Genomic DNA, 25,499 nt, shown 5'->3' with positions numbered 1-25,499 from the left:
TTCATTACTTAGTTACTGTGTAATTTTGGGAAAAGCCCTTGGCCTCTCTGAGCCTGTTTCTCAGCTACAGGAGGGAATCCTAATAGCTCATGTCCTTCTTAACCGTACGTAGTAGTTGTGAGATTTAAGTGCATTGTAAAGTGCTTTGCAAACTGTTATGTTTCTACACAAGTTGACTTGTTGCTTCAGGATTACTTTGAAAAACTAATGAAATATTTAGTTTCACAGACTTTAATATTGCACGGACTTTTAATAACTCCTCTGTAGAGGTAATATTTTGAGGATAAAATTGTTTTTTAAGTTCATTTATTTATTTTGAGAGAGAGCGCGCACACACAAATGGGGAAGGGGCAGAGAAAGAGGGAGAGAGAGAGCAGAGCCCAAGGTGGGTCTTGAACTTACGAACCGCGAGATCATGACCTGAGCCGAAGTCGGACACTTAACCGACTAAGCCACTCAGGCACCCCTGAGGATAAACATTTTTATTGCTCAGCTGGAGAAGAATGCATTTATGGGCCAAAAGCAGTGCTGAGTGTGGGTATGAGACTTGATATCTCTTGGCAGTTGTGATGAGTATTTAAACAGAGGTAGTGGCCAAGAGCTCTGGCTTTGGGCTCCAGTCTGCAATTTACTGGCTGGGTGACCCGGACTCATTTACTTCTCCTCTGAGCCTGGACATTATGGTGATGCCTGGGCTCATAGAGTTAGCCAAGACTGAACATATTAACGTTGCAGCCCCAGGGCCTGGCCCCCAGCAACAGGCACGTGATGTTAGCTCTTGTCGTTATCTATACACCTTGCTGTGTGCTGAGCATTTCAGTGATTTCTTTGTTGACTTTTTAAATGCATTTATTTTCTTAACAGACATCTATGTGGCACGGGCCCTTTGGCAGGCTTTGTGCTAAGTGCTTTACAAATACTAACCTACATGGCTATGTCATTTACTGCTAACCCAGTTCCTCCAGGCAGATAATGTTATAGTCCCATCAGCAGGTGAAGAAATGTGAGTGCAGAGAGGTTGAGCTGCCCAGGGCTCCGTATCTATCAGATGGAGGTGCTTGGATTCGTGCCCAGGTTTGTCTGGTTCTGAGCCTGCATTCATATCCACAGTGCCCTGTGGTCGAGGCGGGTTCCCTTCCTGGTATCCACTCCCAGGACCCCTCCTGCCCCTTGAATGCCTGGCTTGGCTTGGTTTGTTCCCTCCCCTGCCTTCTCTGCTTCACCTTCTGCCCCTGGGAAGGAAGGAAAGAATAAAAGGAGGGGAGAAAGGAGACCTCCTCCCCTCCCTTCTTTCCTTCCTTTCATTAAAGCATAACATACACAGAGTGCACAAATCTTAAGCATACAGCTTGATAAGTTTTTAAACGTATTTATACACATGTAATCAGCACTGGGTGATAGAGAAGATTTCCATCACCCAGAAGCCTCACTGTGCCCCTTCTGAGCCAATACTTATGGCTTGCCATGGGCAACCTCTCTTCTGTCTTCTTTTACCTTAGACTGGGAAGGTATGGAATGAACTCAGTTCCGCAGATAAGTGTATCTGTTTATCATTGTGTCTGTGAGGCTCACTCCTATTGTTGTGGTTAGCCAGGCTTCATTCTTTTTCATTGTTTTGTAATATTCCATGCTACAAATATGGCAAAGTTACCCATTCCGCTGTGGACAAACATGTGGCTTGCTTCCAGCTTGCAACTATTCTGAATGAAGCTTCTGTGAGCATTCATGTACATGCCCCGTGGTGGACAAAAGCCCTCATTTCTCAGGAGTAGAATTGCTGGGGTACAGAATTGCGTATAAAACACGTTTAGCTTTAATGATAAAGTCAAACCAGTTTCCAGAAGGTTGTACCATGAATACTCTCATCAGCCGTGTGTCCAAGTTCCGTGTCTCCCTTATCCTCACCAACACTTAGGATTGTCAGGCTTTTAATTTTGGCCATTCTGATGAGTAAGTAGCAGTGTCTTGGAGTTTTAATTTTATTTCTCTGATGACTAATGGTGTTGAACACCTCTTCATGTACTTATTGGCCATTGGATATCTTTTTATGAAGTGCCTGTTCAAGTCTTTTGCCAGTTTTTAAATTTGCCTCATTTCTATTTCACCATGACTTATAAGAATCGTTTATATACTATGGATACAAATCCTTTGTTGATACACATACTGAAAATATCTTCCCCCAGTCCATGGTGTGTGTTTTCACTCTCTCGAAGATGATGAAGGCCTATTTATCAGTCTTTTCTTTCATGATTGGTAGTTATGTGTCCATTTAAGTAACTTTGGCCTAACCCCTCACCCCCGTTTGCGTTTTTCACTGAGATTTTTTTTTTTTTCCTGCAGGGCTGGAAATGGCCACGTGCAACAGTTCAAGTGAGGGGCTGCCTCCGGTGGCCGAGCCAGCCGTGGAGGGGGAGCCTCATCTGCCCGTGGGCCGGGAGCTGGCTGAGGCCAACCGCTTTGCCTATGCCGCCCTCTGTGGCATCTCCCTGTCCCAGCTATTTCCAGAACCTGAGCAAAGGTGAGTGCCTTTGTCCTTACAGAGGAAATGTCATGCTTCCTTGGGGAGGCAGTTACTGACAGCCAAGCCACCTGCCGGGTATTACTGGCAAAGAGGAGAAAGTCATTGCCCTTGCCTTGAAGGAGCTCACAGTCTAGAGGATTAGATAGCCTTCCTTCAGTACTCACTCATTCATACCTTCACCAGGCATTTTCTGGGCACCTACTTTGTGCCAGGCATGATTTGGAGTACATGGAAGGAATACGCAAATGAGATGGACAAGGCCAATGCTGTCCCTGCCCATAAACGGGACACAGCCTAATGGAGAAAAGATGCTTATTCATGCATGCAGTATGCCTTCGTTGAGCACCTACTCTGTGCTGGGTGTCGTGCTAGGCCCTGTGGAGAAAACAAGCAAGGCCTGGCTCCTATCCTCTAGGGGCTTATGGTCTGGGATGGGGGAAGGCACCCAATAACTGACTACCATTATACTAGACAGATGGGGTAAGTGCCCGGGTGAGTTCAAACCAGGTGTCATAGGAACAAAAGATTGATGGGTTTAATGACAACATTAGTATCTGTTGTTGCTGGCATCTAGGACAGATGTGTTTCAATCACACATTTGGAGTCAGAATAGCAGAGCTGTGAAAAGCCTCCAAGCCTTTGAGGGTTCTTGGGGAAGAGAGTTTAGAGGCAAGACGAGGGGGCGTAGGGAGGCAGACGGAGTGGTCCAGGGCCTGGAGCCTGCTTTGGATTCTGGTTCTCCCCAGGGCTGTGACCCGGGGGGGGGCGGGGGGGGGGGGGGGGCCGCACAGGTAAGACTTTCCTTGGGGAGAATGGAGTTGACTCAGGGACAGGTTGGATGCTGTGGATGGGGCAGGGGGAGGAGCTGTCTATGGCCCCAAAGTTCGAGGTGGAGGGTGGGGCTAGACGGACAGAAATACCATCACCGAGAGTGGAAGCGACAGATGAGGGCAGGAAATGACAGGAGATTTTTTGCATCTATAGAATTTTCAGGACTTCCTCCCCAAAGGTCCCCCGTGAGTAAACTTCCCCATGCTTTAGGTCTTAGCTGGGTTTTTATTTGTTTTGTTTGTTTTTTATCTTCATCCGTCCCACTGAATACTTGAGCACAGCCCTCTACTTGGGGGGCACCTCTGGGACCCTCCCACACCCTAGACCAGGGTGTTTCTCCAGCCACATGTTCAGCGACCCAGCCCTGCGACCACCACGCTCTTCCCATACCCACCACCCCTCCAGTTTGGGCTCTTGGAGGGCGGGGGCTGCCCGGTTCACCTGTAAGTCCCCAGAGCCTCCCGTACAGCTTGGTGTAGCTGACAAGCCAGTACATAGTGGGTAGAACTTTGTGTACTTTGTTCACATCAGCAGATGTTCATGGGGCGCCCGGGTGGCTCAGTCAGTTAAGCATCCAACTTTGGCTTAGATCAGGATCTCTCAGTTCGTGAGTTCAAGCCCCGTATCGGGCTCTGTGCTGGCAGCTCGGAGCCTGGAGCCTGCTTCGGACTCTGTGTCTCCTCTCTCTGCCCCTCTCCTGCTCGTGCTCTGTCTCTTTCTCTCTCAAAAATAAATAAACACTTAAAAGAAAAAGTTAGGAGCGCCTAGGTGGTTCAGTCGACTGAGCATCCGACTTCGGCTCAGGTCATGATCTCATGGTTCGTGGGCTCAAGCCCCACATTGGGCTCTGTGCTGACCACTCAGAGCCTGGAGCCTGATTCCGATTCTGTCTCCTTCTCTCTTTGCCCCTCCCCTGCTTATACTCTGTCTCTCTCTCTCTCAAAAATGAATAAACATTAAAAAAAATTTTTAATAAAAAAATAAAATAATGTTTAAAATTTTTTAAAAATTAAAAAAATTTTTAATTAAAAAGACATTTGTTTTAAAATTTTTACAAACCCCACAAATGTTCATGAGCCTGCACTGTGTGCCAGGCCTGTGCTGGGCCCCCCCTAGGATGGCACATGGAGAAGTGAGTTATCCTGTGTGCCCCCAGCCCCCCAAACACACACACATCCAGGTACCACTTTAAGCACACATGCTCTTGCCTGGCCAGAAGCACTTGCCCTGGGGTATTTCCTTTCTGAAAGTTTACGATCCAGTCGTCAGTTCATTCCACGAGATCTCTGTTTTCTTAGGCCTAAAACACATTTCATTTTATTTTTTTTTATTTTTTTTTAACATTTTCTTTATTTTTGAGACTGGGAGAGACAGAGCATGAACGGGGGAGGGTCAGAGAGAGAGGGAGACACAGACTGAAACACGCTCCAGGCTCTGAGCTGTCAGCACAGAGCCCGACGCGGGGCTCGAACTCACGGACCGTGAGATCATGACCTGAGCCGAAGTCGGACGCTTAACCGACTGAGCCACCCAGGCGCCCCTAAAACACATTTTAAAAATGACTTCAGTCATTTTACAACCCAGATATACTTGTTGATTTCAGTAATCTTTTTCCTTTTAATTTTATTTATTTATTTTGAGAGAGAGAGAGAGAGAGAGAGAGAGAGAGCACCCAAGCAGGTGAGGGGCAGACAGAGGAGAGACAGAATCTCAGGCAGGCTCTGAGCCATCAGCACAGAGCCCCACTCGGGGCTTGAGCTCAGGAATCATGAGATCATGACTTGAGCCGAGATCAAAAGTCAGGTGCCCAACCAACTGAGCCACCCGAGGTGCCCCAGTTTCAGTAATCTTTAGAAAAACACTCTGGATTTTTTTGTCACGTGGGACATAAAAGCAAGCCTTTTTAATGTATTTATTATCTGAGCCATAAACATCACAGATAATATTCCCTAAAATTAACTCTGTTTATTAAGCATGGAGAAATTAATGGGGTAGAGTAGGGAACTACAAACGTTTTCTGTAGAGGACCAGGTATTTTGGCTTGCGAGCCACGTAGCTGCTGTGGCCGTCACTCAATTTTGCTGCCATAGCCTGGTAGGAGCCAGGAACAACATGTAAAGGATAAGTGTGGCTGTGTTCCAGTAAAACTTCATTTACAAGAGCAGGGCCAGCTTTGGCCCACGTGGGTAGTTTGCCGGCCCCTGGTGCTGGAGCTTTGGACTCATCGTGAGAAACGCTGGATTCTTGTTGAGGCTTTGTCTCGATATGGCATTGAACCTCTGCAGCCCACGTGCTCCATCCGTGGGGAAGGGGGGGAGGGGGTGGTGCAGGATGCAAGAGGACGTTTGATGCACCTGCCCAGCCAGTGCCCAGAGCTTGGTGAGTGCCCGGGAATATAATCCCTGGAGAGGGGCAGTCTCTGCGGTGGTTAAACACGGCCCCTGGTGTCATGGAGATGGGGGGTTTGAACCCTAGAGCTGTCATGTCACCTCTCTGGGTCTAGGTTTCCTGATCTCTGGACTGGAGTAAAAATAACACGTCCGTCCCTGGAAGGGGTATGGCGAGAAGTAAATGAGTCGGTGTGTAGAAGGTGCTTACCTAGCGCAGGGACTGACAGATAGTTGCTCTGTGATTGTCTTTTGTGATCACGGTTGCTGCTGATATCACACATTTCGATAAACCAACAACCACATTAGAAGCGGTTACCAAAACCCCGCTGATCTAAACGCTGTTTGTTGTTTAATCAATGGCTGTGCTGCCGCTTTACGACCATATTTATTCATTTGTTCCTTTAAAGAAACACACGCATAGCGCTTTATACAGGCCAGCTCTTGTTCTGAGCACAAGGCCAAATGTTAACTTACTTAATCCGGCCGGCCACCCTGTGAAATGGGTTTCGTCATTATCGCCACCATTCTATAGACCAAGAAACTGAGGCACACGGAGGTTGAGTAACTGGTCCAAGATGACACAGCCAGTGACAGAGCTGAGATTTGAACCAGAGGCTGTGCTCTCTACGCCTCCACTCTTATTAGGAGATGCTTGTCTATATCCAAGACTTTCTTGTTGGACACAGGGCCAGGCCCTGCTTAGTTTACTCCGAAGGAATGTTTAGTTCACTATGTCGTTTCCTGCCTCCATACACACCCATGTAACCACCCCCGGGGTTATCCCAGTAGATTGCAGTGGGGTAAATTGTAATTGTAGTAGCAATAGCTAGCATTTATTGAAGGGTTATCAGGTGCCAGGCCCTATTACGATGTCACTTAATCTTTCTATCCAATCTCTGAGGCACATCCGCATTTTATAGCAGAGGAAAATGAAGCTAAGAGAAGTGAAGTAAGGACATGAACCCAGCCGCTGAGGGAGCCAGGACTCCCCGGGCACCGGACTTCAGAGCCTGACTCTGAAACCTATTCTCCGCTGCCTTCCTTGGCCACATTATAACCAAAGCAGTGAGGCCAGCTGACATGACTTGAGGATCTCCTACATTCCAGGCCCTGCTCTGGATGCTTCGTATGTATCATCTCATTGAGTCCTCAAACAACTTAATGAAGTTGGTCTCAGGGCGCCTGGATGGCTCAGTCGGTTGAGCGTCCGACTTCGGCTCAAGTCATGATCTCTCAGTCCATGAGTTCAAGCCCCCCGTCAGGCTCCGTGCTGACAGCTCAGAGCCTGGAGCCTGCTTTGGATTCTGGGTCTCCCTCTCTCTCTGCCCCTCCCCCACACACTCTCTCTCTCTCTCTCTCTCTCTCTCTCTCTCTCACACACACACACACACACACAAAATAAATAAACATTAAACACATTTGAAGTTGGTCTCTTAAGCCCATTTGCAGATAGGGAAACTGGGGCAAGAGGAGGTCAGTTTACTTGGCACGGTGCCACATTACCCAGATGTCCCTTCGGGAATGGCCTCCTCTCGCCACTGCTGAGACAGGGCTGCCCGCACGGCCGGGGCTGCCTCGGCTGAGGAGAGCCATCTTGCCCATGCTTCTGCCCCCTTCCTGGGCAGCCCTCTTCCAGTGATGGCCTGATGGGGCGGGCGTGGAAAGGCCCCACTGGGGGCAGCCCTGAAGGGTCTCCTATCTCCCTGCAGGGTTGGCTGAGGCTTCTGGTGAGGCTGCAGTGCAGCTCGGCCTGGCGATCAGTCTTGCTTCCTGGAGACTGAACCATAACACTGTCAGGCCAGGGTTGTAGCTGGCCTGCAGAGACCTCTCCACTGGGCTTGGGCACTGGCGGCTCTAGGGAGGGGGTGGGTGGGCTGCCTGGGATCTGTGGGGGCCCCCCCCCGAGGTTGCCCACACCACCAGGGAGCTCAATTTGTTTTGGGGAGACCTGATTCCACCCTGGCCCCATCAGAACCCAGGGTGCAGAAGCCAGCATGAGGAGCCCCAGGGTAGTGTGGTCGAGGCAGGCTGGGACGTGGGTTTGCAGAGAGACCTGGCCTCGAGGCCTCAGCCTTTTTTTTCTGGACTGGTGGACTCACCTCCTAATTGACCCCCTGCTCCGGGGGCCCCCCATCCCCCCACCTAGTTCACCACGGTCACTGCGAGGAAAGTTGGTGGCTTTGAAGCAAAGCCTGATGTGGACTCTGTCCCAGTCTCCCAAACGCTGTGTGCCTCCCACAGCTCAGGGGTCCCTTTCCTCCTGGAGTCCTCCAGGGGCCCATCACCTGCCCAGGGACTCCTGTGGGACTAAAGCAAACGACGGCCATGGGCACCGTGGGGGGAAAGACCCTTCCTGTGCGCTTACCTGCTCCTGCAGTGGCCGACTTCTTTCCTGAAAGCATGTCCTCGGTGACTTCCGACAGCAGCAAATCAAATCACCTGTAGGATGCCTTTTCTAGCAGCTTCTAGCAGCTGCCCCTCACCTCTGCAGGTGGGTCTGGGCACTGCCTCTCTGGACACACGGGGCTCCATTCCTGCCTCTGGCCTGGCCTGTGGCAGGGCACGAGGGTGTGTGAGTCACGTACGTGTCCGTGAGCTTCTCCCCTGAGGCGGGGTTGCCTTGTTCCTCTGATTCCTCAATCCCCCGGCACAGGCCGGGCGCAGGGCACCGGTCAGTAACTGCTCATTACCCTCCTTCCTGTGGCTCATCAGCTGCTTTGGTGAAAGTTCTGGTGGGGGAAGAAGCTAAGATCCACATCCTGAAATTAAGTTTCTGGCTCTCTGTCTCCTTCCGTGGGTCACGGTCACCATGGTTTTTGTACAAGCTGGCTATTACACCCATGAACGCATCTCACCCGAACTTCCCAGTGGCCTCATGAGACGTGTTCCGGGAGCCCTGGGATCTAAGCCATGTCTGTCTTACAGCTCCTTCTGCACGGAGTTTGTGGCGGGCCTGGTGAAGTGGCTGGAGTTGCCTGGAGCCGTCTTGCCAACCATGACCGCTTTTGCCAATGGCCTGGGAGGCGAAGGAGCAGACGTGTTTGCTGCCATTTTATTGAAGGACCCCATCTTGAAGGACGACCCATTGGTGATCATTCAGGTACACCCACCATCCGGGCGGTGCAGCTGGCTGCTGGGGAAAGAAATGATTTCCTTTCAGAGTCAGCCTAGACATCGCTTCTAGTGGGGTGGGGTCATTGAAAGCTAAAACAGTTCGTCGTAATATCACAGGATGATGATCAGAGCTAATAGTAAGTTACCATTACTGAATATTTACCATGGCCTTAATTTAATACGTAAACAGTGCTTTATTATGTGCTAGCCCCTTACAAATATTAGTCCATTTAATTCTGCAAGCCACTTTATGAGTTAGATTGCATGATCATCCCCATTTTATAAATGGGAAAACTGAGGCCCCGAGAGGTTAAGTAACTTGTTCAGGGTCATGCAGCTTGACAGGTGGCTCAGCCGGGACTTGAACCTTGGCAGTCTGACCCCAGAGTCCGGGCTCCTGAGTGCTAAGCTGTGGTGCCTCTTTTTGGAAGCAGGAGCTCTGCTCTGTGCCCTTGGGTGCGTGACTCAACCTGCTCAGGGTGCAGTTACAGCAGGCAGCTTATGACGCGGGCTGTTGTCGAATCAGTGGGTTTCCCTCCTTGAAAGTCTTACCCATTTCTTTCTTTATTTTCCTACCTGTGTGGCTGGCTCACCACTAGAACACAGGGCAGAGATATTTTGTCGGTCTCGTTCCCCCACTTGGTAAAAGTCAGTAAGTGCTGTTCAAACAAGCAGGCTAGTTACATATCGAACGTATCGCTAATTCCTGTCCCCTTTTCCCCCAGGACCTTCTGAGCTTCTCCCTCCAGGATGGTGAGTTGATTTTCTAAGTTCTGTATATTTGGGGTGCTCATCTCCACCCTTGGCCAGGAAAGCCAGTGACAGGTGTTGCGACCTGTGGACCTACCCCCCTGCCCCCACCATGGTCTTTTGGTGCAGGGGAGGAGAGGGACCCTTGTGTAATGGGGGAGCCAGTAAGCACTTCGTTTGTGCCAGACATTGTGGGTGCTCGATAGTTATTTCTCAAGGCCCCATAGTTTTACCTCCTAAGTAGCTCTTGGGTCTGGTTCCTTCGCTGTCTCCACCTGCCATCTCAGCCCCAGCCACCATTGCCCCTTCCTGGCATCCTCACTGGTCTTCCTGCCTCCATTCCAGTCAGCACTTTGTTCTCACGCTGCAACTCAGTGATCTTTCCAGATGCACGTGGGACCACGCGCGGCTCCCACTGCCCTCAGGAGCGTGGCCCCCAGCCTACCCCGCCTCATCTCTCAGCACACCTGTCCCCCCTCTCCACAGCGGCCTCCCCAAGCGCCTGTGCTTCCTGCACCGTGGACTTTGCACATGTCCTTCCCTGCTCCTCTTATCCGGTTACTCCTACCTTGCCCTCAACCCTCCACTCAGGCATCTATTCCCTGGGGAAGCCTCTGCCCCCCACCCCCTCACCCCCACCCCCCGTCTGGGATGCTCCTCCCAGCACCACGTGGCCACAGCTGCAGTTGAATGGTTACGTGATTCTTTGCAGACTTCTCCTCCGGACCATAAGTGCCAGGCAGGCAGAACCACATCTGGTTTCCTTCACCACGTATTTCTAGTACCTAACATAGCACCTGGAACATAGTATATGCTCAGTAGCTATCTGTTGAATGAATTAATGAGATAGATCTTACTGCCCCGTTTTGTGGATGAGGAAGTCGGCTCAGAGAGGTTAAGTGATTTACCCAAAGCTGCACAGCAAGAGGCAGTGTGGGATTCTACCTGCTTTCTTTCCTGGGGCTGTCATGACAAATTACTGTAAACTGGGCAGCTTGAAGCTGCAGAAATGTATTCTCGCACAGCTCTGGAGGCCCGAATTCTGAAAGCAAGGTGTCAGGCAGGGTCTTGTTCCCTCTGAAGGCTGTTGGGGAGACTCCTTCTTGCCTCTTTCAGATTCTGCTAGCTCCCAGTGTTCCTCCGCCTGTGGCCATATCTCTCTGGTCTCTGCCTTCATTGTCCCGTGGCTTTCTCGTCCCTTTGCTCTCCTCTCCTCGCCTCCTGTAAGGACATTGTACAGGGTGTCCTCATCTGGAGATCTTTAACATAATTATATCTGCAAAGATCCTTTTTCCAAATAAGGTCACGTCCCCAGGTGTCAGGGCGTGGATGTATCTTTTGGGGTCACCATTCAACCCCCTGCAGCACCCCAGGGTGCTCTCCATCAAACGCCTGGGCTGCCTCGTGAGCAGCCCCCTGCCCCCGTAGCTCCGCATCAGATTCTCCCCACCACCTCCTCTCTGCCCGGGCTCCCCTGTTACTGTGTGTGCGGCTTCTTCTGTTCCCTGAGCTGGCGAGGGGTTTTGGCACAAAGACCTCCGATGTTTATTCTGACGGCAAGCAGGGAGGAGGAACAGAGGATGACCTGTGAAATCCCAACAACCTCCAGACCGTCACATGGGGCAAAATTTTGCTGGAAAAATTACAGAAAATTACATTAAAAAGGTACCTAGGGAAAGTGGCACCAACTTCCCGTTGGAGCCCTGGCTCGTGGGGAGTGGAGGGTGGGAGGAGGAAGAAGAATGGAATCACGAGAACAGCATGTGCAGGAACACGGGAGGAAAGAGCACACGGGAGAAGGTCACTGGGGGCAGGAGCCCAGCGGGCAGGGCTTTGAGCCACCTTGGCGGCTGAGCTGGGGAAGACAGCAGGGTGCGTTTCTCCTGGGCAGACTTGAGGAGGCGTCCCCACCGGCCAGGCGTGAGGAAACGTGGCCTCAGCGAGGGCAGCCGAGATTCTGGGGTGAAGGGCTGCCCCAGGAGTCATTCTGATGGAGAGGCAGCAGAATGGCTGACGGACCAGACAGAGGGAATGCAGGAGAGCGACCAGGAGTGACGATGCCGGTTGCCTGCGTGTTCGGATCCAGCTGGGGAATCCTGGTGTGTGTCTTAAGTGACGCTTTCAGGCACAGTGGCGGTCAGGGACCCTAAGAGAGTAGGGAGCCTCCACAAGCCCGACGCGACAGGTCACAGAAGCTGGTTTCTCACACACGCTTGCAACTAAAGCTTTGTTCAGCGCGAGGTCCGTGGGGATGGCAGAGCACAGAGGTCACCCTACCTTGGGGCTTCTTATTAGGAGACGAATACATTTTTCTTTCGTATTTTTTTTTAAAAAGAAAGAGCCTTAAGTCCCTGCTCTTCACAGTGTGGTCCGTGGACCAGCAGCGTCAGCATCCGGGAACTTAGGTGGAAGGCCACCCTCGGGCACCACCCAGGCCTACTGAACCAGAATCTGTGCATTGACAGGATCCCAGGGGGTTCCTTTATAGTCTGAGAAGCGCAGCTCTAAGGCTCAAAACCCAGAGTATATTTTTTGGTCCTCCTGTATCCAGACAAAATATTTTCACTCCATATCTCAGAGCCGAATGGGGCCCCAAGGGTGATTTGCTGAGCCCCTGGTCTCAGACACGTGTGGCATTAAGTAATACTCCTCTGTTTGCTGGCGAGGCTTGCCCCAGGAAGTGGCACAAGTGGTCTGAGAACGTTGCTCAGTCATATCACTGCTTTTGGGTTTTTGGTTTGTTTGTTTGTTTTTTTTAACAGAAGTAAGGGAGGGATAATGATGTCTGATTCTCCCGGATGCTCGCAAAGGAAAGGATTTGAGTTTGCACGGAGGTCTGAGACCCAAGTGGCTGGAGAGCACAGACACTCTCACGTTATAATCCTGTAATGACTAAGCCACCAGCCGAGCATTCACTGAGTGTCTACTGTTGCTGAGGGCTGTGCAGCACCCCTCCCCCCGGGTGGGGGTGGGGTGGGGCATGGTTGAGGCTGTTGCTTCCATTTTGTAGGTCTGAGACACATGGTCAAGGTCATCTTGGATGAGCCTCTCATTTTTCCAAGTGGAGAGATTAAGGCCCAGAGAGGGGAAGAGGCTTTCCCAGGAACACACAGCGCCAGAGGCAGACTAGGAGTCAGACCCAGGTCTCTGGCCTCCCGGACCAGCACTTTGTCCCACTGCCTTACCACTGGGTGGGAGGAGAAGCTGTCCCAGTGCTCCTGCGTTTGCCTCAGTTTCTCCCTTACCTGGAGAGCCGTGTTCATCCCACCCCGCTTCCTGCCCCCCACCTGCAAACCACAAACCCTCCCGAGCACCCCCGAGCAGTTAGGACACAACTTACCCCTTCTGCTATGGGTGACCTTGGCCACAAGGTCTTGTTCTTGCAGAACAGTTGGGGTGGGTTTAAAACTGCGTGTCTTATGTCACCACCCGGTACGTCCCAGGGGCGTTCTCTGAGCTGCATTGAGCCCAGCACTGCCTTTTATTTATTTATTTATTTATTTTAATTTTTTTTCAACGTTTTTATTTATTTTTGGGACAGAGAGAGACAGAGCATGAACGGGGGAGGGGCAGAGAGAGAGGGAGACACAGAATCGGAAACAGGCTCCAGGCTCCGAGCCACCAGCCCAGAGCCCGACGCGGGGCTCGAACTCACGGACCGCGAGATCGTGACCTGGCTGAAGTCGGACGCTTAACCGACTGCGCCACCCAGGCGCCCCCAGCACTGCCTTTTAGATTCTATTGACAGTAAGCACCACTTGGCACCTGGCCCTTGTCACACACTGTTGCGTTTCACCCTCACAGCCACCTTTACTGCAGGCACCCCGCCCACTTTACAGATGAGCAAACCTCAGCTCAGAGTAACTGAGTAACTGGCCTAAGCTGGTGAGTGACAGAGCTCGACTTTCTAAAACGAGTACTGCTAACCAAAACCTTAGCAGATTTTACCCCCAAGGGTTGGGATATCCAGAGGCGTCCCCACGGAATGTCATAGAACCCCGTATCTGAATAGCACGAGTCCCCGATCACATCGGGGGGCCTTTGGCTTATCTGATGGCCTCACCAAGTGCCTGCAGACATGAACAAGAGTAGCTTCAGCAACACACTGGGACCCAGTGGGGGCAGGTGCTGGGGTTTCAAAGGTCTACAGAGGTCAGAGGTGGGACCCTGAAACCATCTAGACCGCCATCTCATCATATAGATGGGGAAATGAGGCCCCGAGGTGGGACTGGCTTGCCAGTAGTTGTCACGGCTAACTCTTTATCCGTATTAATGAAGAACCAGGGACCAAGAAGTGGGGGCATTTCGGGAGTCAGCCTGCCTGGGTGTTAAAATTCAGGTTGTACTTTGGCAAGTAACTGAACGTCTCTGTGCCTCGGTTTCCTAAGGTGTCAAATGAGAATAAGAGTAGTCTTTACAAGGTGGTGGTAAGGATTCAGTGAGAAACACATGCCAAGTGCTGTGAACAGGGCTGGCCATGAGTGCCGCTCACATGTGGTGGGGGTTAGAGGTAAATGGCAAAGCCCTGGAAATCAGGAAAGCTGGATACTTACCCTGTCCCTGAGACGCCCTCGGTGTGTGACCTTGATCAAGCCACTTAGCCTCTCTGAACTGCAATATCAAATAAAAATAAGGGGCAACAGCCAGATGCTCCTTAAAAACAACAAACAAACAAACAAAAACTGTCTTTGGTTCTAAGAGCACAGTTAGGGATCTTGGAAGGAGAAGATCAGGGTCATTGTTGGCCCATTTTTTTAGGTACTTACTTCCTCCATAAACTCCACGAGGGCAGGGCCCTGGTCTGGCTTGTTCACCATTGCATCCCAACATCTACCATACTGATGGGCACATAGTAGGCATATAGTAATTATTAGATGGATAGATGGAAGGATGGATGGATAGAAGGATGGACAGAAGAATGGATGGATGGATGGATGGATGGATGGATGGATGGATGGATGGGAGGAAGAACAAGTGGACAGGTGGACAGAAGGGTGAATGGATGCATCAATGAATGGATAAATGGAAGGATGGATGGATGGATGGATGGATGGATGGATGGATGGGTGGATGGATGGCCTTCCTTTAGAGAATGAGCTTGGATATTAGCAAGGTGGTTTGTCTGAACTTGAGGGTTAAACCATCTTCTTCTACAGAGACTAATACAATAGGAAGAGGCTTTCTGTGCCCCTAGGTTTTTCTCTGGGTGTGAGGTGGGGTGATTAGTCATGGAATCAGCCCAGAAATTCAGTATGAAAGATGGCATTTCTCAGAACTTCCTGGAAGTTTGACCTTTACCGACAGTACTGGGATCTTCGTCACCAGACGGTGCCATCTTGGCAGCTGGATGGACTTGTGTGTGCGCTAATCATGTTCTCTTCATCCACTAACAACCCACCACACTCTTTCCCCACACAACTGAAAAAATGAGTCTTCTCTATGTGAAGGTTCCACTGAATCCAAACTGATAGCTCTCAGCCAGGTTCCTCAAGCTCAGCACTATTGGCATTTGGGACTGGATCATTCTTTGTTCTGGGGTCGTCCATGCACTGTAGGACGTTGAGCAGCGTCCCTGGCCTCCACTCACTGGATGCCAGTAGCCCTTCCTGGGTTGTGACAACCAAAAATGTCTGCAAAGTTGCCAAATGTCGTCTGGGGAGCAAAAATGTCCCTGGTTGAGAACCAGTGCTCTAGGACCCAGAATTTGCCCATCTCAGGTGGGGCCCGTTTATGTACAGCTGGTAGTCTTTATAAGTTATCCTAGTTGCTCTCCTAGGTTCTGCACGTGGACTGGGAATTGCTACACAGTATATAATCCTCAGGTCAACTGCTGAGGAAGGCAATATTACCCCCACTGACTGGGGAGGCAATCAGGCTCAGGAGGTTAAATGAGTAGCCCAGGGTTACATTTCAAAGGAAGTTTCGAAATTCCATTTAAGGCAAAGTGAGTGTCACCGTGAGCTCTGCGCTGGTGGCCAGGAAACTTCACCTGAATCGTGGGGTTTGCCCTCTGTACTCTGAATCCAAAGATAGCATCGACTCCAGGCTATGGGACTGGACGTCCAGGCAGTCTTCGCACAGACTTGATTCTACTTTGTGATGTCTTTATTACTGAGTTGCAAACCCTCCCTCCTTGATGAATCAGAGAAGACTGAGGTGTTGGTGTCTTGGCGTGGTGAAATTGCAAACACCATCACCTGATTGCTGAGTGTTTTTGTCTGCAACTTGAGATTCATGCAACCTGTTATCAGTATCAAAAACCGGTCCAAACACCGGCAGGTAAGAACTGAGCACCCACTGTGTGCGCCTGGTTCTGTGCGAGGCCCTGAGAGTAGTTCTCCTCATAGCTGATACTCCTTGAGGGCCCACTGTGTGCACACCCTGAGCTAAGTCTTTATGCTAATTCATTAAACGCCACAGTGACCCTAATGCGCAGATGCTATTACAGTTTCCATTTTACAAAAGAAGAAACTGTGGCCCAGAGAGGGAAATAACCTGCCTAAGGTCACACAGCTGCAAAGCGGTGGGGCCAGGGTTCAGACACAGGCAGCGTGGTTCTAGAGTCTACTCTTAGCTCCTGCTGTGCTTCCCACGTAGGTAGAAATTGATTAAAAAATCCTCTTCCTCGTAGCTGACTTTGAGGAGATTTGACAAGGTCAGAATTGAGAGGGGGTACCCCGGGTGGCAGGAAGAACGAGAAGGTGGAGCTGAAGGACCATGACCTTGAAGTAGCCTTGTCACCACCCTCATGCCCTTAATTGTCCCCCTGAAATAAGCCGTGGACGGAAAAGGCAGGCTTCATACCTGGAACAATCTGAGCTCAGTTCCTGCCCTGTGAGGGGGGGGCCGTCCTAAAGGTCGCATCCCTCCATCTGTGTTCTGCGTCGCAAAGTGAAGACGCTAGGCAGACAAAAGCTTAAACCCAGGGCCTAGTGGTGGGCAGCGTGGGACGGGGTTGGAGTAAGGCGTAGATTCTTTATATGCAAAAAAAGTTCACTTAGTGTAAAAATGGGGATACATTGTCTCGAAGTTTCTAAAAGTCGGTGAGTTGAGGGGCGCCTGGGTGGCTCAGTCGGTTGAGCGTCCGACTTCGGCTCAGGTCACGATCTCGCGGTCTGTGGGTTCGAGCCCCGCGTCGGGCTCCGTGCTGACAGCTCAGAGCCTGGAGCCTGTTTCGGATTCTGTGTCTCCCTCTGTCTCTGACCCTCCCCTGTTCATGCTCTGTCTCTCTCTGTCTCAAAAATAAATACACGTTAAAAAAAAAATTTTTAAGTTGGTCAGTTGAGGGGATGCTGGCACAGCAGGCTGGGTGACAGATGTATGTGTACAGGCTGAGACGTGTGTCCTCAGACCCTTGGGAGAGGAGTGAACAATCCCCCAGCCTGCCTAACACGGTGCACAGTGTGGACACTAACAGGGTAGTACCTCCTGTCCTGACTTCTTAGCAGGGGTCTTCGCGTAAGAAGTTCTGTCTTTTTCTGTCTCTCCCAAAAATAAATTAAAAAAAGAAAAAAGAAAACGTGGGGAGGGCAGCCTTGTTATTACAAGTCCTGGGGTGCAGCCGGCATTTCGCACCACACTCCAGAGATGCTGTTTGGCCTCTGGTGCCCAGGACAGCGCTGGACAATGACGTGCAAAATGCAGTAGCTTCTCTCTTGGGAGATGCTGGGGAGGAAGGAGCCCAGAAGGGCGGGTTCTGGCCCCTGGCTCTGTCATGAACACGCTGGGTGACTTCGGACACGCCCCTTGCTCTTCCTCGGCCAGAGGGACCAGCTGGGCACCAAGGGGTTCCGCAGTACGTGGTTGTGTGTCTGAGGTGGGTGCCGGCGCCCCGAGCTCACCCGGGGGGCTGGCACGCTCCTGCCCCCTGGTGGCAGAGCTGAGATCCCTAGGTTCCCCACACCAGCCCGTCACTACCCACCCCCCGCCCCCCGCCCCCGCTCCCTTTCCCACCGACCACCACACCAAGATTATCTAAAGAACAGGGTGATTTGTCACCTTTACATGTGCTTGTGGACCATGGCCTAGGGCCATGCCTGGAATTGTGTGCATACACTACATACCCCTGAACACGGAACACGGAAAATAGGATTTGCCGCTGACCTCATGGGATTGCCCTAGAACCCCCAAACTCACTCCATAGTAGATTTGCCTTTAAAAGACAGCCACAGGGGCGCCTGGGTGGCGCAGTCGGTTAAGCGTCCGACTTCAGCCAGGTCACGATCTCGCGGTCCGTGAGTTCGAGCCCCGCGTCGGGCTCTGGGCTGATGGCTCGGAGCCTGGAGCCTGTTTCCGATTCTGTGTCTCCCTCTCTCTCTGCCCCTCCCCCGTTCATGCTCTGTCTCTCTCTGTCCCAAAAATAAATAAACGTTGAAAAATAAAATTTTTTTAAAAAAAATAAAAGACAGCCACAGAGGGGCGCCTGGGTGGCTCAGTTGGTGAGGCATCCAACCTTGGCTCAGGTCATGATTTCGTGGTTCGTGAGTTTGAGCCCCACATCGGGCTCAGTGCTGACAGCTCAGCGCCTGGAGCCTGCCTCAGATCCTGTGTCTCCCTCTCTCTCTGTCCCTCCCCTGTTAATGCTCTCTCTCTCCAAAAATGAATAAACATTAAAAAAAAAAAAAGACAGCCACAGTGGAATGAACAGAAACGTTGGCATCAGATAAGCCCCGCATCGTTATCCAGGCTCCATCTCTCTCTCAGATGAGTGACTTAGAAAGTTTCCCTGCTTCTGGGCTTCCCTCTTGTACAAAGCTGAGCATCATCATTCCAAGCTCCTAAGACCGTTGGAAGGGCGGCTGATCACACGTGCAAGCTCCTGGGGTGGTGACACCTGGCACTTTAGTAGGGGTGCCGTGGACAATGATTTTCCTTCCCGCCCAGGTAGCACAAGGGGCCATCTTGGTCACGCCCCTGCCTCTGGGCATCAGGGTGCCCAGACCTTCTCAGACCAGGACGCCCCCTGCTGTGTTTCTCATAGTGGGGACCACCCGCTCCAGGATCGCCTGAGGAGCTTGTTAAAGGTGCAGATTCCTGAGCCCCATGCCAGACCTGCACGTGGGGCCTGGGGATCTGAATTTTCACCAGCTCCCCTGTGACCTCCCATTGTGGGTCTCAAGACCGCACGTCACCACATCTGGATTCACATGCTCACTGACTTGGAGATTCCCATCTCCTGAGGTCCCGAGAGGTGGGGGTGCAGAGGCTGCCCTGGGGCTGCTCCAAGCCCATCTGACCTTGGACTTTTGCAGGTTCCTCCCAGAGAGAGTGGGGGGACGGTGGGGGTGGGGACAGGTACCTTGGGGCTGACCCTTAGATCTCTGAGCTGGAAGGGACCTCAGGAGACCAGCTTCTCTGGCCTTAGTCCTTTGGGTGGGTTTCCAGAAGTGCCCGCCCAGGCGCTGGACTGGGACAGGAGCAGCCGGGGCGGTCGTGGGGGCCCACTGCCCACTGCCAGGCAGGCTGGGGAAGATCAAAGCTTGACACAGATTCGAGGGGAGGCCAGGAAGGAGGAGTGGAAGCCAAAAGCCATGTGTCAGCTTGGGAGGTGCGTCAAGACCGTGTTTTGCTGTCTCAGCTGTGGCTCTTGTGTTCTGGGCCAGGACAAGGGCACAGCCTCTGCAGCCAGACCGCCCGCTTCACCACTCACCAGCTGGACGACCCGGGGCAAGCGACCAAGCTCTCTGTGCCTCTGTTTCCTCTTTGATTAAATGGAGATACCATAGCAGCTGCCTCCTGTAGTGGCTGTGAGGGTTCAGGGAATCAGTGCATGTGGAGGGCAGCACCAAGTGTGGTTTCGAGTGAGCAGTGCATACGTGAAGCTTCCAGTATGAATATGATTATTAATCGCAGGGTGTTTCTGCCGGAAGGGGATACGAATCTCTTCCAGCATAATTATCCTCCCCTATTTTGGACCTCTCCCAACTGAGATCCGTTCGTTCGCTCGTTCATTCGTTCATTCCTACAAATACTCCATTCTTCACTCTTACAAAGATAATTACGCATCTGCTTGGTTTTAGGCACAGAGCTAGGTGCTAGGGACGTACAATGAATTTGTAGCTTATTTCCTAGAAGGAGAGACAAAAACGATAAACTAGTAGGCAAATTGAAAAGTTTTAGGGGCGCCGGGTGGCTTAGTCGGTGAGCGTCCAACTCTTGATCTCGGCTCACGTCATGATCTCACGGTTTGTGGGTTTGGGCCCCGTGTCAGGCTCCGTGCTGACAGCGTGGAGCCTGCTTGGGATTCTCTCTCTGTCTCCACTCCTCCCACACTTGCATGCGCTCTCTTTCTCTCAAACTAAATGCACATTAAAAAATAAATAGGGGCGCCTGGGTGGCTTGGTCGGTTAAGCGTCCGACTTCAGCTCAGGTCATGATCTCACGGTCCGTGAGTTCAAGCCCCGCGTCGGGCTCTGTGCTGACCGCTCAGAGCCTGGAGCCTGTTTCAGATTCTGTGTCTCCCTCTCTCTCTGCCCCATCCCCACTCATGCTCTGTCTCTCTCTGTCTCAAAAATAAATAAATGTTAAAAAAAAAATTAAAAAAATAAATAATAAATAGATAGGGGGTGCCTGAGTGGCTCAGTTGGTTAAGACTCCAACTCTTGATTTCAGCTCAGGTCATGATCTCATGGTTCGTGTTCGAACCCCATGCCTGGCTCTGCGTTGATGGTGTGAAGCCTGCTTGGGATTCTCTCTCTCTCTCCCTCTCTCTCTGCTCCCACATCTCTCAAAATATATAAATAAACTTAAAAATGAAAAGATAAATAAATAAAACTAAAAATTTAGCTTTAAATGGTGATAAGAAAATACCTCCTGATAAAGGGATAGAAAGCAGTAGAGTCAGGGAGGACTTCTCAGAGGAGGCAGCACTTAAGGAAGGAACTGAGTGATAAACAGGTCCAAGAGAGAGTATGCTAGGCGCTGTGAAGACTTTGACATTCGAGAGTAATTCATCACTGTAAGAGATGACCCTACCCAGAGGAGGAGAGAGGCCTTACCCAGTAAAGCCGCTGTCTCCTTGTCTCCTGGGGAAGCAGGACTCAGATGGTCCTGGAAATAGGGAATAAGTCTCGGCTGGAGGTAGGAAGCAGAAAAGAGTGGGCATGTCAGAGAGTCCTGGCAGACAAGGGAGAGCTTCAGTTAGTTAATGAGCCAACATGTCTTACTAATTGCCGAGCATCGTCCAGGGCACTGGGAGACAAGGAACAAACACAAGGTTTCTGCCCTCGTGGGCCTGACTCTCTGGTGGGGAGAGCCGGACAATAACTCTATCCACGGGTCCAACAGTGGTGGGAACCGGGGGTGGGGACAGCATGACCAGAAGTGGGCTGCTGTACTTTAGAGGCTGATGGCTTCTCTAAGGAGGTGATATTTGCAACCCGAGTGATGAGAAGGGACCAGCCTGGCAGAGCTCCGGGAGAGGAGCTTTCGAGTTAGAAAAGCAAGCGCAAAGGCCCTGGGGTGGGAAGGAGGTTGCCTTCCTGTTGGGCCAGATACTGGTGCATGACACAGGAATCCGTGGAAAGTGATGCGGGAGAGGGAGGGTGGCTAGGGGCCAGCTAACGTACAGCCTTGCGGACCAGGGGAGGAAGTGTGGATTTTATTGTGAGTGCACCGGGAGAATTTTCAGTTGGGGAGAGCGCCATGAGTACCTGCGTGACGGCTGGTAGTTGAAGAGGGAAGGTGGTCACAGGGGCAGTGGCAGGCGGCGGTGGTGGGAATCGGGTGCCAGCGTCAGACTCAGGATAGATTGTGGAGGTGCAGCTGACGGCACTGGTGGGACTGGATGTCGGGGTAGGGCAACAAGAAAAACCAGGAACAAGGCCCAGGCATTTGACCTGAGCTCCACAGCAGGATAGTCGGGCCCTTGGGCAGTGAACTCGGGCCACCCGGCAAGTTGGCCGCAGAGACCAGAAAACCCCAGTGTCAAGGTTGCCGGAGGCTCCTGCCTCTCCCCAACTGCCCACCACCTTCCTGGAAAGAACCTCAGCCCCAAATCCTGCAGCCTGGCCCCCAGTGACCCTTACAGGAGGCTGACGTTCCAGAACCCCATGCCTGAGAATATCTTGGGAGGTGAATCTCCTGTGCATCTGGTAACCTATATTCCAGAAGCTGAATCACTGCTGGCTTAACCAGTGGAGTATGAATTAGCAGGTAATTATGATTGCCACCAATTAATCCCCATGGCCAAGGCTGGCTGAATTTCCACAGCTCGACTATCACCTGGGTACAGTCGTCTTTGATCCTTTGAGAAAGTGAGGAGCTCCTGTGTGAGGCTTTAACTGACCTAGTGATCCCAAGCCACGACGTGTCTGTTCCCCAGCACGTACACAGTTGCTTGTCTAAGGAGGCAGTCCAGGACAGCAGGGCAAAGGCTACTGGATCGTGGCTCGCTCTGAGTGCCCTAGTGCACGGAAGGAGCCGGTCTATTCCACAGAAGCTGAAACTTCAGGACTTTGGGGGGGGGGCGCTATGTCATGTTGAAGGCTAGCCACTACTACTTTAGTATAATGCGATTGCCCACACTGCGGACACCCAGCGCAGGAGTCTAATTCGGTGACATTCATCAGGGGCTGCTCGTGGACCAGGAGTCCTCTCCTCAAAACTTCGTGAGGTGACTCTCACCACTTCCGTTTTCCACCTGAATGAGGACGTGCTATTTGCCCAGGGTTAGACACACAGAGAGGGTCCCTACCCAGATCTGTCAAGTTACTCATTGAACATTTATTCTTTGTGGCAAGCACTATGCTAAGGACTAAAGATAGAGCAGTGATTACCCTTATAACATGTATATTTTGGGAGGAGAGACAAACAAGTAAATGAATATATGAGACAGTAGGAAGCTCTGTGCGGAACCAAATGCAGGGAAAAGGAATGGAGAGTGCTGGAGGGATGGTCAGGAAGGCCTCTCTGGGCAGGAGGATTTAAACAGAGACCTGAGGGCCGCCCGGGTGGCTCAGTCGGTTAAGCGTCTGACTTCCACTCAGGTCATGATCTCACGGTTTGTGGGGTCCGAGCCCCGCACTCTGTGCTGACAGCTCAGAGCCTGGAACCTGCTTCAGATTCTGTGTCTCCCTCTCTCTCTACCTTTCTCCAACTCGTGCTCACTCACTCTCTCTCTCTCTCTCTCAAAAATAAACATTAAAAAATAAACAGAAACCTGAATAGGGAGACGCCCCACATGAAGATCTAAGGAATCAGCCTTTTTAGGTAGTGGAAACAGCAAGTGCACAGGCCCTGAAGCAAGAACATTCTAGAAGGCAAGGTCAGGGACTTTGACCAGGGGGTCTCATAGGTCAAGTTAGGGTTTGCATTTGGTTCTGTCATGACCGATTTCTTCATTGTCACCAAAGAAAAAAGAAAGCAGAGTGAGACCCCTGACTGGAGTCCCATCTCCAGTCATGGAGTTGTTTCTGGGTTGGGGAAGAATCAAGAGGGCAAGTGGGAGACTGAGGGAGGGAGACCCGAGAGCAGAGTCAGGAGTAACAGCAGCTCTGTGCCTCCGACTCCCGGCCCCCAGGCCAGTGGTCCTCAAATCTGGCTGTGTCCCTGCAGGGACAGTCAGGGGTCCGAGTAACACCCCTCTTGTCCCCACCAGAGTCTGCAGCCAGTTGGGTGAGGCAGAGGGGAGCCCCAGTGTCAGCGGATGACAGGAGACTATGGTGGCAGTTTGGGGACTTGAGGTGCTGCCGTGCCTCACCCCGAGGCGCCTTGCTGCCCTGCTAAGCTCACCATGTAGGTTCTCTACAGAGAACAGGGACCACCAGACTGTCCTGGTCGAAAAGGCCGCCCTCCCAATGGAATGGGGTGGGGGCGGGGGAGAAGCAGGGAAAGGACACATTTGAGCTGCTTTTGGATAAACTAAGGGTCCCGGGCCCTTGGGCTGTGAGGATGAAGGAGGAGGACGGGTGTATTCCCGGTCTCGTTTGGGTGGCTGAGCCGTGTCACTCTCTGACATGGGGCACCCTCAGGTCCCCACTCTGCACTAACCAGATACTAATGCATTCTTACAAGCTTCCGGGCTATAATAAATAGAGCTTGGACAGACCACCTTTGGTCGCTTAATTTTTCCAATTAGAAAATTAACCCAAGCTCATTATCGATAATTTTGGAAGGATGGGAAAAAAATCCTATTTGGTCTATTTCTCTCCCTTTTTCCTATGCAGTGTTTTTTTTTCCCCCCTTAGTTGGGCCCTGATGCCATATTATCAAGAAATCTCTCCATTTAAAAATTTCTTTCATTACATAAGCATTTTTTCAGATTTACAAACTTCTTAGGAATCTTTTTTTTTTTTTTTTTTAATGGCTTATTCTCCACAGGGTGGACATGCTGTGGTTTACCTGTCTAACCCCCTGATGTTAGAAGTCTCCAGATTGTTATCACTCTCACCTTATAAAGTAGGGCCTTCACTTACTGTTTTCTACATCTGGGATTGTTTTCTTAAGATTTAGAGTTTCAGAGGGGCATCTGGGTGGCTCAGCCAGTTGAACGTCTGACTTCGGCCCAGGTCATGATCATGTTCGTGGTTCGAGCCCCGCGTCGGGCTCTGTGCTGACAGCTCAGAGCCTGGAGTCTGCTTCAGATTCTGTGTCTCCCTCTCTCTCTGCCCCTTCCCCCCCCCTCATGCTCTGTCTCTGTCTCTCTCTATCTCTATCTCTCTCTGTCTCTCTCTCAAAAACAAACACTTAAAAAAAAGATTTAGGGTTTCAGAAATGGAATTCCTGGGCCAATGGGGATGCACACCTCCTCCCCCCCACTTTTTGTTAATTGCGGCAAAATACACGTAACATATACATCAGTATTTTACCCACTTTTAACCGTACGATTCAGTAGCATTCCCCAATTTGCCGTGTTGTGCTCCCACCACCGTCCATCCATCTCCAGAGCTCTTTTCATCCTGCAAAACTGAAAGTCTGTCCCCATCATCACTGACTCCCCTTGTCCCCTCTCCTAGCCCCCGGCCACCATTCTCCTTTCTGTCTCTACGATTTTGGGGGTGTGCACTGTGCTCAGCTTTTGATCCATATTGTCAAATTGCTGCCCTCAGCGGTTAAAATCAACACACACTCCCAGCAGCAATGTCCTCGAGCACCTACCTGTTTTCACCACCTTCTTCACAGCTCTGGGGTTGGAAAGAACTCATCTTTGCTCATTCGACTGGTGAAAAAGACCATCTTACTCCCTATCAGTGGTTTTCATTGTTGCACACTATTCTGCCTGGGAGTCTGTCCTGTGGTTTAACGGACCGCTTCCCTGGGGTTGTGCATGTAGGACGTTTCTAGGGTGTGGGTTTTATCCGTTACACCGCTGTTAATGTCGCTGTGCTTAAAGGCCAAACTGATTCTCTGCCCTTGTGTCTCTCTTTCGAGGGTGTTATGATGCACGGGCCCGAGTCCTCATTTGCCACATGACCTCCCTCTTCCGAGTGCCCGTGGGGGAGCTGGATCTCCTTGAAGAGACGTTCCTTGAGAGCCTGAAGGAAACCAAAGAGGAGGAATCTGAGTAAGGGAGCCCTGTGACCCTAGCTCCACTTGCCAGGAATCAGGAACTTGCACTTTTCGGATAACAGAGGTTCCCCTTCTCTCCCCATGACCCCATTAAGAGATGGTCCGTTGAAGTGGAAGGAGCACTGGACCGAGAGTCCCAGTGCAGCCCTGACTTGCTGTGTGGCCTTACCAAGTCACTTCCCCTCTCGGGGGCCCCCGTCCTCAATTGTAGGAAATGGGGATTGAATGGATTATTCCTGAGGCCTGTGAGTCTATAACTTTAACACTGATGGCCCCAATATCCCGCTCCGCCTCAGGCTCTCATGACATCTTGTCCATGGGCCAGAGTGGCCTAGATTAAAATCCTACCTCTGACACCCAGCTGCTTTTTGACCTTGGGCAGGTGC

At 51.3% G+C, this 25,499-nt stretch overlaps 1 protein-coding gene across 7 annotated transcripts in view; it reads left to right on the top strand.

Moving 5' to 3' along the window:
- The window catches only part of TMCO4 (transmembrane and coiled-coil domains 4), a 95,979-nt gene that overhangs the window by 12,592 nt on the left and 57,888 nt on the right, over positions 1-25,499 (top strand). For all 7 annotated transcript variants that reach the window (XM_040463207.1, XM_040463199.1, XM_040463217.1 and 4 more), the window contains 4 exons: positions 2,341-2,518; positions 8,668-8,842; positions 9,582-9,609; positions 24,976-25,108. In XM_040463207.1, the coding sequence (XP_040319141.1) occupies positions 2,349-2,518; positions 8,668-8,842; positions 9,582-9,609; positions 24,976-25,108 (506 nt within the window). In that variant the 5' untranslated portion in view covers positions 2,341-2,348. The remainder of the gene's footprint in view (positions 1-2,340; positions 2,519-8,667; positions 8,843-9,581; positions 9,610-24,975; positions 25,109-25,499) is intronic.

Source organism: Herpailurus yagouaroundi, unplaced genomic scaffold (genome assembly GCF_014898765.1).
Source record: "Herpailurus yagouaroundi ecotype Mexico unplaced genomic scaffold, PumYag 77, whole genome shotgun sequence".
In the NCBI taxonomy this organism is placed as follows: domain Eukaryota; kingdom Metazoa; phylum Chordata; class Mammalia; order Carnivora; family Felidae; genus Herpailurus; species Herpailurus yagouaroundi.
Note: the sequence above shows the minus strand (reverse complement) of the source record. Positions and strands in the feature narration are given on the sequence as shown.